Genomic DNA, 14,778 nt, shown 5'->3' with positions numbered 1-14,778 from the left:
ATATTGATATAAATACATTACATATTTATACATTGTATGCACAATCATTTTTGTATTATTTCTATTATCCATCTTTTACTGTTGTTTTGAATTTCTCTCTCTTACTTACTTTCTCTCTCACTCTTTCTGTCTTTCCCTCCTATCTGTCTCATCTCTGTTTCTCTCTCCCTATCTGTCCATCTTTCTTATCTCTCCCATCCCTCTGTTCTCTTTTTCTTTTCCTCCCTATCTCTCTCTTTCTCTCATTTCTCTCTTTATCTACCGTGTTTCCCCGAAAGTAAGACAGTGTCTTACTTTCTTTTTACCCCCAAAAGCCCCACTACGTCTTACTTTCGGGGTATGTCTTACATTGGAAAAAAATTGAAAGGGTCGCATTCCCGAAGGCATCTCCCCAGAGTCCAGAAGGGCAGCCGCGGGACAGGAGCCTCGTGAGCCCTTTTCCAAGTTCAACCTCAGGGCTCCAAGCGGCGTGCACGCATGGAGCCACAGACGCGTGTCGGGGAAGCGTGTGTCTGGAGGGGAGGAGCCGCTCTGCGCAGTTGGGCAGCCCCACCTGCCTGCCGGAAAGGAGGCGGGCGAAGGAGGGCGCAGCTCCGGCCGCTCGCCTCGGAGCTGGGCGGCCTCACTGGCCGCTTGCAGCCGAGCCTCGGCAGGACTCAGTTGCTGGGACAAGCGCCTTCGCTGCAAGCCGCCGCCCGCTTGGCTCGCTTCGGACCAGCGGCGTCCTTCGCTTTGCCAAGCCGGGGAAGAGGCGGTGGCGCCGCAGCGAGGCGAAGGCAAGGGGTGCACGGGGAGCTTGGAAGCGACGTCATCGGGCTCCCCCCCGGCAATACCCCCGTGTTTCCCCGAAAGTAAGACATATGTCTTACTTTCGGGGTACAGCTTATATTAGCCGACCCCCCTGAAACCCCCGATACGTCTTACAATCGGGGGTGTCTTACTATCGGGGAAACAGGGTATCTCTCCTGTCTGCCTCATCTCTTTCTCTCTAGCCTGTCCATCTCACCTGTCCATCTCACCTCTCTCTCTTTCTCACGGGGTTTTTTAAATACTTTTTAGTACTTTGTATAATTCTTTTATAGTAATTTAGAATTTCTTTACATATTGTTGCATTTAAAATGTTTTTTAAAAAAATATTTTATTGTTTTTCAAAAGGACAAAGACATACAACATTAAACATTTAAGGAGCTGCCATTGCTCCGCTTGTCGTAGAAGTCTAACTAGTACAAAAATATAAAAAACCCTAACTGTTATCAGATCAATACAGAAATGCCACACGTGTAAATTACATTCTTATTAAATTTAACTCTATGTTTTTAATATTAAGCCTATTAATTAAATTTCTTTATCTATTAAGATATTGTATACTTATACAAAGGGGAAAAACCCAAAGTATTAGTAATACAGAAAAAAGAGAAAATAAACACTTCTAACTTGGTTATACTAAATACTATTTCATTCTATCTTATAATTCTTCAAATAGTTATATATATTCTTTCTTTGTTTTTTAAATAATTTTTATTATAATACAAAGATTTAAAAAAAAAAGAGCAGGTAAATGTTATTTTACATCTTATTTCATTTCAGAACATGACCATTATTATATAGTTGTTGTGCTTAAATTGCAATAGCATTTATAATGTTATTGAGAAAGGCGGCATAGAAATCTAATTAATAAAATAATAAATAAATAAATAATAAAAAATATTTTTCCTGGCTATTTCTAAGGTTCTTGTTTTTGTTCATACCCCTTTCCAAAAGCACCAGCAACCTGGAGATTTAGCCTGAGTTGTTGTTTTTTAACCTGCCACCTGATATTGCTCCACCTTTAGAAATTTTAACAACCGCCACACTTAACAAGAAAACTAATAGCTTGAAAGCTTTCCCCCCCCCCCTCTCTCTCTCTCTTTGTTTTTTTAATAATTAAACACACAAAAATGACTTGAGAAAATTAAATCTAACACCCTTTTGGAAAGCACAAGCCATTGGACATTACTCCAATTAACTGTGCAAAGCCCTAAAGGCCCAAGTTAATACAGGTTAAATATTTGTCAGCCCAGAGTTCAGGAGGGGGATTTGGGGGCCAAGAAGGGACTAAGAGGCGCTACACTTGGTGAGGCCAACTGAATTCCACCAAAAGATCAAAGGGAAAAGAAGGGGAGGAGGGAGGGAGGGAGGGAAGGAAGGGAGGGAGGGAGGAAGGAAGGAGGAAGGAATGAAGAGTGAAGGGAAGGGATCTATCTATCTATTATCTATCTATATCATCTATCTATCTATCTATCTTTCTGTCTTTCTTTCTATCTATCTATCTATCTTTCTGTTTTTCTATCTATCTATCTATCTATCTATCTATCTATCTATCTTTCTGTCTTTCTATCTATCTTTCTTTCTATCTATCTATCTATCTTTCTGTCTTTCTATCTATCTATCTATCTATCTATCTTTCTGTCTATCTATCTATCTATCTATCTATCTATCTATCTATCTATCTATCTATCTATCTATCATCCATTTATCGTCTCTCTGTCTGTCTGTCTAAAATGCTACCAGTTTAGCCCAGTTCAGACATACCAGTAGCCGGTGATTTGGAGTACTGGAGTACCAGTAACAGCAGCAGACCAAGGCACATGACAGTGGGGCACATACAAGCATGCACAAAACGTGCGCCTCCGAGCCAGTAGAGACGGGAAGTAGACTTCACCACTGGGTGGAGGTTAACTGGGACTAATAGCTGAAACCTTCTGATTTGCACACACCAAAGGAGAATTCACACATACATACACACAAACACAGCTCCTCTCCCGCAGCAACGGACTTACCATTATTAGGGCTGAATCCATCTTCGTTGGGATAATTCGCAGGAGCGACCTGGATGGTTGCCGAGGTTGGGAAAACCAGGATGTGAGTACACGAAGCATCCTGTGGGGTGTTGAGTTGTGAAGACTGCAGATTAAGGGCAGTGCTGCGGCCAAAGACCGAACCCATGGTGACGGCATCTTTGGGAGAGAAAGAGAAGGAAAGAGATGAAAGGCGAGGAAGGAACAGAATTTTACGAGGTGCAGAACAAGTGGTGTAATTGGTTAGAACAGAGGAATAAAGATGTGCAGTAATTCCTCGTTTTTTGCGGGGGATGCGTTCCAAGACCACCCGTGAAAAATGAATTTCCGTGAAGTAGAGGAAAGATTTTTTTTAATGTATTTAACAAGTATTTGGACTTTTCAAACCCACCCTTTGCATTAAACATTCAATAATGTTTCTCAGTTGGAACTACGTGTGATATCCTACCAATTTCTTTCATAGAGTACAGCAGTACTGTAGAAGAATTTTATGAATTTTTAAGGGATTTAAAATTTTCAATGGATTTAAGCCCCCTTTGAGAACCGTGAAGTAGCGAATCCACAAAAGATTAACCGCGAAGTAGTGAGGGGTTACTTTATAGAAATAATCCGGTCACAATTCAAAGTGTTGGTTATGACCTATAAAGCCCTTCATGGCACCGGGCCAGCTTGTCTCAGGGACCGCCTTTTGCCGCACAAATCCCAGTGACCGATTAGGTCCCACAGAGTGGGCCTTCTCCGGGTCCCGTCAACTAAACAATGTCGGTTGGCGGGGCCCAGGAGAAGAGCCTTCTCTGTGGCGGCCCCGACCCTCTGGAACCAACTCCCCCCAGAGATTAGAATAGCCCCCACCCTCCTTGCCTTTCGTAAGCTCCTCAAAACCCACCTCTGCCGTCAGGCATGGGGGAATTAAGATAATCTTTCCCCATAGGCTTCTACAATTTATGCATGGTATGTTTGTATGTATGATTCGTTTTATAACAAGGGTTTTTAACTGTTGTAGTATTGGATTTTTACATTCTGTTTTTTGTCACTGTTGTTAGCCGCCCCGAGTCTACGGAGAGGGGTGGCATACAAATCCAATAAAATGAAATGAAATGAAATGTAAATAACCGTATCAAACATATGGCACAGTATTGTTAAAAATGTTTATTTGTGTGTAAATTAGAAAAATGATTGTTGTTGTTGTTGTTTTTTTAAAAAAGGGAAGACGGCTTAGAACGCACCACGAGGAGAAGACCTCCTGATGCATTTAAATTGTTTTTAAACTGTTTTTAGAGATTTTAGTATTATTTGAGCGTTTTATAGTTTGGGTTGTGAGCCACCTAGAGTCCGTAGGGAGTTGGGAGGCATGAAAATTGTATAAATAAATTAAATAAACCCCAGGAAAACAGTCCTTCTAAGGACTTAGCCCAGGGGTTGTCAACCTCAAACACCCAGAGAGCCAATTGGAGCAGTTTTCCACAGAAAAGAAAACACCGGGAGCCACAAAACTCTTCCCGTGTCTGACAATTTCCTGGGCGGCCACAAAACTACAAAACCCTCCATTTTTGGGGGGGAACCTGCCTCCTGGTATCTCTTTCCTCCAGATCTTTGCGTTTCAGGCACCTCTTTTGAAATCGGGAGGGGGAGTCTTCGGAGAGGGGTGGCATACAAATCTAATAAATTATTATTATGTCAGTACAACACAGCAAACGAGATCACTATGCTGAATTTCGTATTTCATCACCAGTCGGGCCCTTCCCAAGCACCTAGGACTGCGTGATGTAGCGGCGAATTATGTGTGCCGATCCCAGTAAAGCGGCCTTTTGCAATTGACAGATGGAGATTTTGTCAATTCCAATGGTTTTTAAGTGTCTGCTGAGATCCTTTGGCACTGCGCCCAGTGTGCCAAGTACCACTGGGACCACTTTCACGGGCTTATGCCAGAGTCGTTGCAGCTCGATTTTTAGATCTTCCTATTTCACTAATTTCTCTAGCTGCTTCTCCTCAATTCTGCTGTCCCCTGGGATGATGATGATGATGATGGGGGAACTGAAACATCTCCCCCTGGGCACGTTTAATTTATGCATGGTATGTCTGTGTGTGTGACTGTTAGCATATGGGGTTTTTTAAATATTTAAATATTTTAAATTTGCCTGATTGCTTATGATTTGTTTTTACATGTTGTGAGCCGCCCCGAGTCTTCGGAGAGGGGCGGCATACAAATCTAAGTAATAAATAAATAAATAAATGATGATGATGATTAAGGAGAGAAGCGACCTAGAGCTAAGAAATTTCCTGGCAGTGAGGATAGTTAATCAGTGGAACAGCTTGCCACCAGAAATTGTGAATGCTCCAACACTGGAAGTTTTTAAGAAGATGTTGCATAACCATCTGTCTGAAGTAGTGTAGGGTTTCCTGCCTAAGCAGGGGGTTGGACTAGAAGACCTCCAAGGTCCCTTCTAACTTTGTTGTTGTTGTTGTTGTTGTTGCTGTTGTTGTTATTATTATTATTATTATTATTATTATTATTATTATTATTATTATTACACTCTACTAGCTGCATTCTGTTGCACAGACTCTACTCTACTCTGATTAACTGTCCTCACTGCCAGGAAATTTCTTATCTCTGGGTCGCTTCTCTCCTTAATTAGTTTCCATTCGTTGCTTCTTGTCTTGTGTTTTGGACAATAGGCCCTCCTCTCCTTTCTGGGCAGGCCCCTCAATTACCGGAATGCCGCTATCGTTGTCTGTTCTGTCCCACTGAGCCCATCGTCAGAGGGACGTGCGTCATTACCTGGCATCACCACGAATGACCCTTGCGGCTCCATGGCAACCAAGCAGGCGCTGAGGATGGAGGGAGAATCTGCAGAGGAGATGCCGCACATCCGACACACCTCCTTCAGCTGCTTACTGATTGTCTGCAGGGAGCACTCGCCCAGCAGGATGCTCCAGTCTGGGGGGGGGGGAAAGAGAAGGGGGGGGGGAATAAATGTGGCTGTCTGTCATCTAAAGAGCCTTCTCCCAACCAGAAGTCAACACAGAACAACCTTTTAGCCCATCAATTCGGCGGGTGGGGAACATAATTCAAATTTAGAGCAATGAAAAAAAAACCTGCAATGATTTAGGGCTTGGAAAACATTCTTCAGAGAGTAAGAATGAAATAGCTTGCAAGCTGGTAAGATCTGGGAACATTGTTAGCACCTGATTCTGGCTGGAAAGAAACCTATTCTGGCTGGAAAGAAACCTATTCAGAGCAAGTTAGAGCAATGAAAAAGATACCCTGCAAAGACTTAGGGCTTGGAAAACATTCTTCACAGAGAGTAACAATGAAAGAGCCTGCAAGCTGGTAAGATTCTGGGAATCTAGCACCTGATTCTGGCTGGAAAGAAACCTATTCAGAGCAAGTTAGAACAATGAAAAAATACCCTGCAAAGACTTAGGGCTTGGAAAACATTCTTCACAGAGAGTAACAATGAAAGAGCTTGCAAGCCGGTAAGATCTGGGAACGTTGTTAGCACCTGATTCTGGCTGGAAAGAAACCTATTCAGAGCAAGTTAGAGTGATGAAAAATACCCTGCAAAGACTTAGGGCTTGGAAAACATTCTTCACAGAGAGTAACAATGAAAGAGCTTGCAAGCTCATAAGATCTGGGAACATTGTTAGCACCTGATTCTGGCTGGAAAGAAACCTATTCAGAGCAAGTTAGAGCAATGAAAAAAATACCCTGCAAAGACTTAGGGCTTGGAAAACATTCTTCACAGAGAGTAACAATGAAAGAGCCTGCAAGGTAAGAGCGTAGAAGATCGTTAGCACCTAGTTAAAACTGGAAAAACAAGCTTTGGGAAAAGCTACATTCAGAGTATAAGAAGCACCTGAATTTTCAACCTCTCTTAAGGAGGGAAAGGTGCATCTTATACAGTAATACGGTAAATAGCAATCCGTTTTGACAGTGCCTCCAGTTCCTATTGTCAATCAACTGGCAAAGGAGCGGTGGTGGCACAGTAGTTTACAAGGCAGTAGTACAGGCAAATTCTGCTGACTGCCAACAGTTCAAATTTTGCAGGCTCAAGGTTGACCCCGCCCTCCCATCCTTCCGAGATTGGAAGGAGCCAGATGGTTGGGGGCAGAAGTTGACTCTGTAAAACTGCTTAAGAGTGGGCCATTCAGCAGTATATACGTTTATTGCTATATACCTTTCAGTTCCCCGTGGCCAAGCCGTCCAAGGCGCCCAATCACAACTCTCCAGGGAAGTGACGTCATCTGGATGATCCCGACGCACCATTCCCACAACTTCTGCAAGCCAATTTTGCGTGCTGACACCTTGCACCTCCGTGATCTGGAGGGGAAAAGAGGGTAATGAGAGTTGTAAGCATCCACTGGTTCTTTTCTTTATTTCTTTTAATGACCTTCAATCCCTTTGTTTCGAGTAAGTTTGGGGAATCTGAGGTCTTGTTTAGAGGAGGATGTGGCAGAACAGGTTATGAGGCTCGCCCAGAAAGTAATGCACCCCCTTTTTTTTTCTCAGCCTACAGTAATGGCACGAATGCGAAATTTTGATGCAAAAAAAGATGTTTAGACTCTAGAAAGAGTGCGGAGAAGGGCGACAAAGATGATTAGGGGACTGGAGGCTATTACATAAGTTCTGCCGGGCTCTCTGATAGGAGCCTCCCAAAAATTTAAGGGTACATATTTCAGACACACACACATTTGAAAATTCAAAACAATGTTCTTTATCACAAAATTCAAAAGAAACTAAGCACTCTTTTTGTATTGCAAAGAGCACTTGTCCCAAAACAATCTTGTAGGCTGTACAATTTCCCTTAATCAGTCCTTAAGTACTTAGCTAGCAGCTGTGAAGAAACGTCACAGCCCTCCTTCTTCCAATGAAATGAGACACACACACACTTTGCTCTGCTTTGGTTTCAAAGGTGTGAAAAATCAACAAAGAAAGTCCGGAAAACAGCAAGGCACGGTCCTGAAGAGCTGCGATCAGATAATCTTCTACAACGGCCAAACCAACACGCTGCTATTTATATCAGCAGCTCTAATTACTGGAGCCCCACCCAAACACAGGTGGCCTCTCTTATCTCCTGTAATATGTCCTCAATTGGTCTCTTCTACGCATAACTCTGCGCCTGCATGGGTCCAAGACTTCCGCGTCCGAATCGACCGAAGATAATGGAGATTGGCTTCCTGGGCTGTGTGCCAAGCCCCCCTCTTCCAAGTTACCCCCACCTTCTTCTTCGTCCGAGGAAACTGCACTACCTGACTCTGTCGGCAATAAAACAGGCCTATGACATGTTGATGTTTCCCCTGCATCCACCTCCACATTCCTTGGGGCAGGAGCTGGGCCAGAGCCAACCACAACAGCGCCCTGATTAAGAATTATCTGTTGGGGCGTTTACTGGCGGGATGCCCTTCCTGACGCCTGCGCAGAGTTCATAGCAAATATACTGCTCAAAAAAATAAAGGGAACACTCCAATAACTCATCCTAGATCTGAATGAATGACATATTCTCATTGAATACTTTGTTCTGTCCAAAGTTGAAGGTGCACAACTGCATGTGAAATGGATTGTCAATCAGTGTTGCTTCCTAAGTGGACAGTTTGATTTCACAGAAGTTTGATTTACTTGGAGTTATATTGTGTTGTTTAAGTGCCCCCCCCCTTTTTTTTTGAGCCGTGTATTTTCTCTTTGCACCCTGATTAAGAAACGCAGAGTTCACAGCAAATATTTTCCCTTTGTGCTCTGATAGAGAAACAACTGTTTGGAGATGAGCATTTACTGGCCCGATGCCCTTCCTGATGCCTAGGCGGGGTTTATAGCAAATATTTTCTCTTTGTGCCCTAATGAGAAACATCTATCACCCTTTAGGATAGAATCCTCTACAATGTAGAATCTACATGGACCAAGTGGTGCAATTGGACACAAAAGAGAAAAGCAAATCAACAATAAGAGATAGAACTTTATAAAGAAAAATGTGTACAAATGTAAAAATGAGTAACATATCAATGTAAATGTAAATATATGGATGTTAACCCACTTGAAAGTATTAAAATGTACTTAGATGTAAATATTAAAAAACAATTTGGATACTGTAGCCTAGAGGATAATTCTCTGCCTTACAAGGCAAAGGTTGCAAGTTCAGGTCCCAGTGGGTATGGCTAGCTGATGAGGCCAAAATAAGGCCGAAATAGATCTATCCTAGTCTTCCTTAATTTTCAAATTCAGCAAAAAAACAACAACATGTGGCACATATAGATAGAATTGTCGGCTATCAATAAAAAAATTAACTGCCTTGGAAATGGCCCTGGGTTGGGCCGAGAGGCAAATAAGGAGCTGTGATGTTCTTTCAATACACCAGGGTGATTCGACACAAAAATATGTAACCCTTCCCTGGTGCACAGCTGAAGGATTTGGATACTGTAGCCTAGAGGATAATTCTCTGCCTTACAAGGCAAAGGTTGCAGGTTCAAGTCCCAGTGGGTATGGCTAACTGATGAGGCCAAAATAAGGCCGAAATAGATCTATCCTAGTCTCCCTTAATTTTCAAATTCAGCAAAAAAAAAACATGTGACATATATATATATATTTAAAAAGAACTCTTAATCTTCTATCTGGGAGATGAGCGCCTTCACCTCTAAGCCACCATGTCGTTGGGCTATAAAAGCATGCACACAATGCATTTAAATAATGTACTTAAGACCAGGGTGTCCGGCACGATTGTCTGCCCTAAAGTTTGCAGCTGTTGTTTGCTTGCAAGCCTACCTGTTTGGCAAATCAATGTTGACGATGCAGGTTTCCAACAAGTCCCCATGGAGGTCGGTGCAGGAGGCCAGGAGCCAACGCTGGTCGTGAGAGAGGCAATACCCCACAAAGAGCACGTTATACTTCTGGCTGGCTTCGCCGAAGGTCTCCCCAAGCTCCGTCTGTTTATCTTTGATAGGCGCCAGGATAAAGGGAGGGGAGTACAGCTGAATGGGACTCGGACGCTACCGGGGAAAAAAGATGTTAAATTGTTAAATTAGTAACACAGTTTCCTAGATGCCTGGAAAAGGGGTCTTGAGTTTCTTGTGAAATGCGAACAGGATTGGGGCCGTCCACATTTTTTAAATTATTATTATTACAGTGATACCTCGTCTTACAAACTTAATCGGTTCCGGGACAAGGTTCTTAAGGTGAAAAGTTTGTAAGACGAAACAATGTTTCCCATAGGAATCAATGGAAAAGCGATTAATGCGTGCAAGCCCAAAACTCACCCCTTTTGCCAGCCAAAGCACCCGTTTTTGCACTGGTGGGATTCCCCTGAGGGTCCCCTCCATGGGAAACCCCACCTCCGGACTTCCGTTGCCAGCAAAGCCCTGTTTTTGCACTGCTGGGATTCCCCTCCTGGGATTCCCCTGCAGCATCACAAAAACACGGAAGTACAGGAGGTGGGGTTTCCCATGGAGGGGAGCCTCAGGGGAATCCCAGGAGCGCAAAAACTGGTGCTTCACTGGCAACGGAATTCCAGAGGCGGGGCATCCCAGTGGCAGCAGTGAGTTTGTAAGGTGAAAATAGTTTGTAAGAAGAGGCAAAAAAATCTTAAACCCCGGGTTTGTATCTCGAAAAGTTTGTAAGACGAGGCGTTTGTAAGACAAGGTATCACTGTATTATTATTATTATTATTATTATTATTATTATTATTATTATTATTATTATTATTATTAATTGGATTTGTATGCCGCCCCTCTCCGTGGACTCGGGGCGGCTAACAACAGTGACAAAAACAGAATGTAAAAATCCAATACTAAAACAGCTAAAAACCCTTGTTATAAAACCAATCATACATACAAACATACCATGCAGAAATTGTAGAAGCCTAGGGGGAGAGAATATCTCAGTTCCCCCATGCCTGACGGCAGAGGTGGGTTTTGAGGAGCTTACGAAAGGCAAGGAGGGTGGGGGCAGTTCTAATCTCTGGGGCGAGTTGGTTCCAGAGGGCCGGGGCCGCCACAGAGAAGGCTCTTCCCCTGCCCCCCCCCAAACGACATTGTTTAGTTGACAGGACCCGGAGAAGGCCAACTCTGTGGGACCTAACTGGTCGCTGGGATTCGTGCGGCAGAAGGCGGTCCCGGAGATAATCTGGTCCGGTGCCATGAAGGGCTTTATAGGTCATAACCAACACTTTGAATTGTGACCGGAAACTGATCGGCAACCAATGCAGACTGCGGAGTGTTGGTGTAACATGGGCATATTTGGAAAAGCCCATGATTGCTCTCGCTCCAAAGGCTTTTTGCCAAAGTTAACACTAGCCGCGGCGTATAACAGTGATGGCGATCCTATGACATTGGCGCCACAGGGGGCACGTGGAGCCATATCTGCTGGCACGTGAGCTGTTGCCCTAGCTCAGCTACAACTTGCATGTGTGTGCCGGCCAGCTGATTTTTGGCTCACACAGAGGCTCCGGGAGGGCATTTTTGGCTTCCGGAGAGCCTCCAGGGAGATGGGGAAGGGCATTTTACGCTCTCCTAGTTCCAAAAAGCCTTTGGAGCCTGGGGAATGTGAAACACAAGCCTACTGGGCCCACCAGAAGTTGGGAAACAAGCTGTTTCCGGGCTCCAGAGGGTCGCCGGGGGGTAGAAACATAGAAACATAGAAGTCTGACGGCAGAAAAAGACCTTATGGTCCATCTGCACTTATACTATTTTCTGTATTTTATCTTAGGATGGATATATGTTTATCCCAGGCATGTTTAAATTCAGTTACTGTGGATTTATCTACCACGTCTGCTGGAAGTTTGTTCCAAGGATCTACTACTCCTTCAGTAAAATAATATTTTCTCATGTTGCTTTTGATCTTTCCCTCAACTAACTTCAGATTGTGTCCCCTTGTTCTTGTGTTCACTTTCCTATTAAAAACACTTCCCTCCTGGACCTTATTTAACCCTTTAATATATTTAAATGTTTCGATCATGTCCCCCCTTTTCCTTCTGTCCTCCAGACTATACAGATTGAGTTCATTAAGTCTTTCCTGATACGTTTTATGCTTAAGACCTTCCACCATTCTTGTAGCCCGTCTTTGGACCCGTTCAATTTTGTCAATATCTTTTTGTAGGTGAGGTTCACCCATTTTGAGACTGTCAGAAATCACTACCCCTAAATCCTTCTCTTCTGAAGTTTTTGCTAACACAGAACTGCCAATGCAATACTCAGATTGAGGATTCCTTTTCCCCAAGTGCATTATTTTACATTTGGAAACATTAAACTGCAGTTTCCATTGCTTTGACCATTTATCTAGTAAAGCTAAATCATTTACCATATTACAGACGCCTCCAGGAATATCAACCCTATTGCACACTTTAGAGTCATCAGCAAATAGGCAAACCTTCCCTACCAAACCTTCCCCTAGGTAGGGGAAGCTGTTTTTGTCCTCCCCAGCCATTGAATTAAAGGTGTGGGCACTCGCTTTGTTGGGCTCCGACCCTCACCTCTGAGTTCTTGAGCGTCATCTCGATGCTGGCAGCTGGTCCGAAACCGGTCAGAGATTTGATGTGAATCTGGGTGGGTAGCGGTCTCCTGCACTGGCAGTAGACGGAAAATGCCAGGGATTTCAAGTGCTGGATATAAAAGATCTGCTCGTCTTTCATGGTCTGCAGCATATATTGGCAAGGCACAATCTGAAGGAAAGGACAAAGCCAGGATTAATCAATAGCCATAACAATTAGATCTGTAGGTCAGCGGTTCAAATCTCATCACCGGCTGTCTTATGTTCAATGTTATTGTTAAATGTGGTTCGTTCGACCCTATTGGAAACAATGATCAGATGCTTATGATATGAACACCTTGTCTTGTCAACACTGTTTTGTATTGTTTCTTTGTATATATTTGTATATAACCAATAAACATTATTTTATAACAAAAACACTTCCCTCCTGAACCTTATTTAACCCTTTAACATATTTAAATGTTTCGATCATGTCCCCCCCTTTTCCTTCTGTCCTCCAGACTATACAGATGGAGTTCATGAAGTCTTTCCTGATACGTTTTATGCTTAAGACCTTCCACCATTCTTGTAGCCCGTCTTTGGACCCGTTCAATTTTGTCAATATCTTTTTGTAGGTGAGGTCTCCAGAACTGAACACAGTATTCCAAATGGGGTCTCACCAGCACTCTATATAGTGGGATCATAATCTCCCTCTTCCTGCTTGTTATACCTCTAGCTATGCAGCCAAGCATCCTACTTGCTTTCCCTACCGCCTGACTGCATGACAGACTGACAGACAGACAGACACTGTGTTCTAACCACTATGCACCATGAATGGATGGATGGAAAACAGCAAGAGAGCTTAGACTTATATACTTATCTCTAAGCAGTTTACAGTGTTGGCATTTTCCAATATCCTTATATTTATGACAGTTACAGCATCCTGGGGGTTACATGACCCCCTTTTACGACCTCCTGACCAGCACAGTCAACAGGGAAGCCCCAGTCACCTCACAACCGGGTTACTAACTCATCAACTGCAACCTTCAGTAGCCGCACACCCAACTCAAAGGACTGCTGCCTCTTTCGGGGGGGGGGGGGGAAGCCCACCTGAAGAATGAAAGAGCTCCTCATGTTTTCAGGGAGGTTGTCCAACATTTCTGTGTAACAGCGCATCAAGCTCAACAGCCAGAAACTGGCAGAAGAGGATTCTTCCTCCGTGGTGTAGGTGAAGGGATCCACCATGTAGATGACCACAGCCGGTGGGTAGGCGTGGCTGTCCGCGGACTCGGGTTCCGTGGGGATTCCTATCCTCTCCCTCTCTGCAGAGCTACCAAAAAAAGGAGATTTAGATCAAGGGCAGAAAATCGGGAAATCCAGGCAGTTCAAATGAATAAAGAAAAGTTTATTGCAAGCTTAAGGTCTCTAAAAGAATCTGAGCTACTAAAAGTCAAAGCAATCGGTAAGGGTAAATGAAGCTCAAGGTGGGCTGGACTGAAGTCTCTTTGGGTGAGGAGAGAAGCAACCTAAAACTAAGGGAGAAATTTCTTGACAGTGAGAAACGATGAACTGTCTGGTTTGGTGCTGCAACCCAACAGGACCGACACAGACTTCAGAGGAGAATCAGAACTGCAGAAGAAACAATGGCTGCCAATCTGCCTGGGACGGCTGTAAATTGTTCTGAGTTCGGGTTGTACCCCGTGTAATATTTTGAGTGTCTATGCCAGCGTTTCCCAACCGGTGTGCCGCGGCCGCGAGACACAGTCAGGTGTGCCGCCAAGCTCCAGCTGGGCGGGGCGCTGCCGGTGCCTCCGAGCTCCCACTTGCAGCTGTCCCCCGGTTCCTGCCCGTTGCCGCGGTTTCTGGCGCTCTCCTGCTGGGCCTCAAAGAAGGAAGGCGGGAAAAAGGAGAGCGAGTGGGAGCTCGGAGGCACCGGCAGCGCCCCGCCCAGCTGGAGTTTCCTGGCGTCGGCGGCAAGTGTCCTTTGGGCCCGGCGGGAGGGCACTGGCGGTGGGAGCGGGAGCGTGCCGGCTGCAGCGGCCCCAGGCGGTCGTGGGGAGATGGGGCGGCGAGAGGGAGCATCAGCGCCACCCCTCTATGAGCAGCAAGACCCTCAGCGACGGGGCACGCCGTTTGCCTTTCGGCTCCGTCGCTGAGGCTTTTGCTGCTCGTGGAAGGGAAGGCGCCGATGCCCAAAGCCTCAGCGACGTTTGGCTGCCGGGGGGGTGGGGAGGAGAAAATCCTCCCCCCCCCCCCTCCAGGAGCAGCAAAAGCCTAAGTGACGGATCGCGCCGTTTCCCTTTCGGCTCCGTCGCTGAGGCTTTTGCTGCTCCTGGAGGGGGGGTTGGCGGTGCCGATGCCAAATGCTTTCCCTCCGCGGTGGGGGGTGGAGGACAGCCGCAGTCAGCCCCAGGAGACAAAGAGGGAATGAGAGAAAGGAAAGAGACAGAAAGGGAGGGAGAGAAAGAACAAGTGAGAGATAGAAAGGAT

The 14,778-nt window shown here is 44.8% G+C and overlaps 1 protein-coding gene across 1 annotated transcript in view; it reads right to left on the bottom strand.

The window, feature by feature from the left end:
* LOC139172784 (mediator of RNA polymerase II transcription subunit 13-like) overlaps positions 1-14,778 on the bottom strand; it is a 50,816-nt gene that overhangs the window by 8,120 nt on the left and 27,918 nt on the right. Inside the window, 6 exon segments of the mRNA XM_070762005.1 lie at positions 2,820-2,996; positions 5,617-5,775; positions 7,016-7,158; positions 9,592-9,815; positions 12,293-12,481; positions 13,399-13,618. Of these exon segments, the coding sequence (XP_070618106.1) occupies positions 2,820-2,996; positions 5,617-5,775; positions 7,016-7,158; positions 9,592-9,815; positions 12,293-12,481; positions 13,399-13,618 (1,112 nt within the window).

This window comes from Erythrolamprus reginae, chromosome 10 (genome assembly GCF_031021105.1).
Source record: "Erythrolamprus reginae isolate rEryReg1 chromosome 10, rEryReg1.hap1, whole genome shotgun sequence".
Lineage (NCBI taxonomy): Eukaryota > Metazoa > Chordata > Lepidosauria > Squamata > Dipsadidae > Erythrolamprus > Erythrolamprus reginae.
The sequence above is the reverse complement of the archived record's forward strand: the minus strand, read 5'-3'. Positions and strand labels throughout refer to the sequence as shown.